Source organism: Penaeus monodon, chromosome 29 (assembly GCF_015228065.2).
Source record: "Penaeus monodon isolate SGIC_2016 chromosome 29, NSTDA_Pmon_1, whole genome shotgun sequence".
Lineage (NCBI taxonomy): Eukaryota > Metazoa > Arthropoda > Malacostraca > Decapoda > Penaeidae > Penaeus > Penaeus monodon.
The window spans coordinates 30,629,573-30,630,083 of record NC_051414.1 but is presented as its reverse complement, the minus strand read 5'-3'; the positions used below and the strand labels follow the sequence as shown (position 1 = coordinate 30,630,083).

The 511-nt window shown below is 58.3% G+C and overlaps 1 protein-coding gene across 1 annotated transcript in view; it reads left to right on the top strand.

Annotated features, from left to right (window-relative positions):
• Positions 1-511, top strand: part of LOC119591839 — a 6,446-nt gene that overhangs the window by 2,107 nt on the left and 3,828 nt on the right. The window contains exon 3 of the mRNA XM_037940584.1: positions 56-232. Within this exon, the coding sequence (XP_037796512.1) occupies positions 56-232 (177 nt within the window). The remainder of the gene's footprint in view (positions 1-55; positions 233-511) is intronic.

The window sequence follows — 511 nt, the reverse complement described above, 5'->3', positions numbered from 1 at the left end:
GAGAGACCAATGCCATTCGAGCCAGCCATATCGATAAGCGCCGTTCCTCCCCCAGCGCATCCCCGCCAACCGCACCTGCAGCGCCGCCGGCATCCCCGACCACTTCTGCACCTGCCAGGACACGAAGGAGGCGGACCCCGGCGACCCCGCGCTCGAGCTGGCCGCGTCCTTCCTGCGGGGGACGCTCAACCAGGACCTCAGCGCCTTCCCCGCCTGCGTCAGGTTCTCGGAGGTGAGTCAGTGGGGGTTGGTAGAGGGGGAGGGGGGGTAGTTTGAAGGGAGGGGGGGGGTAGAGGGTGTAAGGAGTTGGTCTCGAAGAGGGAGGGTTAGACCTTAGGGTGGGGCGCTGCTCTAGGGTTAGGGGAGGGGAGAGGGTTGGACCTAAGTAGTGGTTCCATAATATTTTTGGAGGCGAACAAAGTCCTCTTTAAAGAAAGTCTTTGAAGTGCGTGAGGTGGGATATTTATAAAAAAAGAAGAGGAATCCCCATCATAACTAATAAATTCTATCA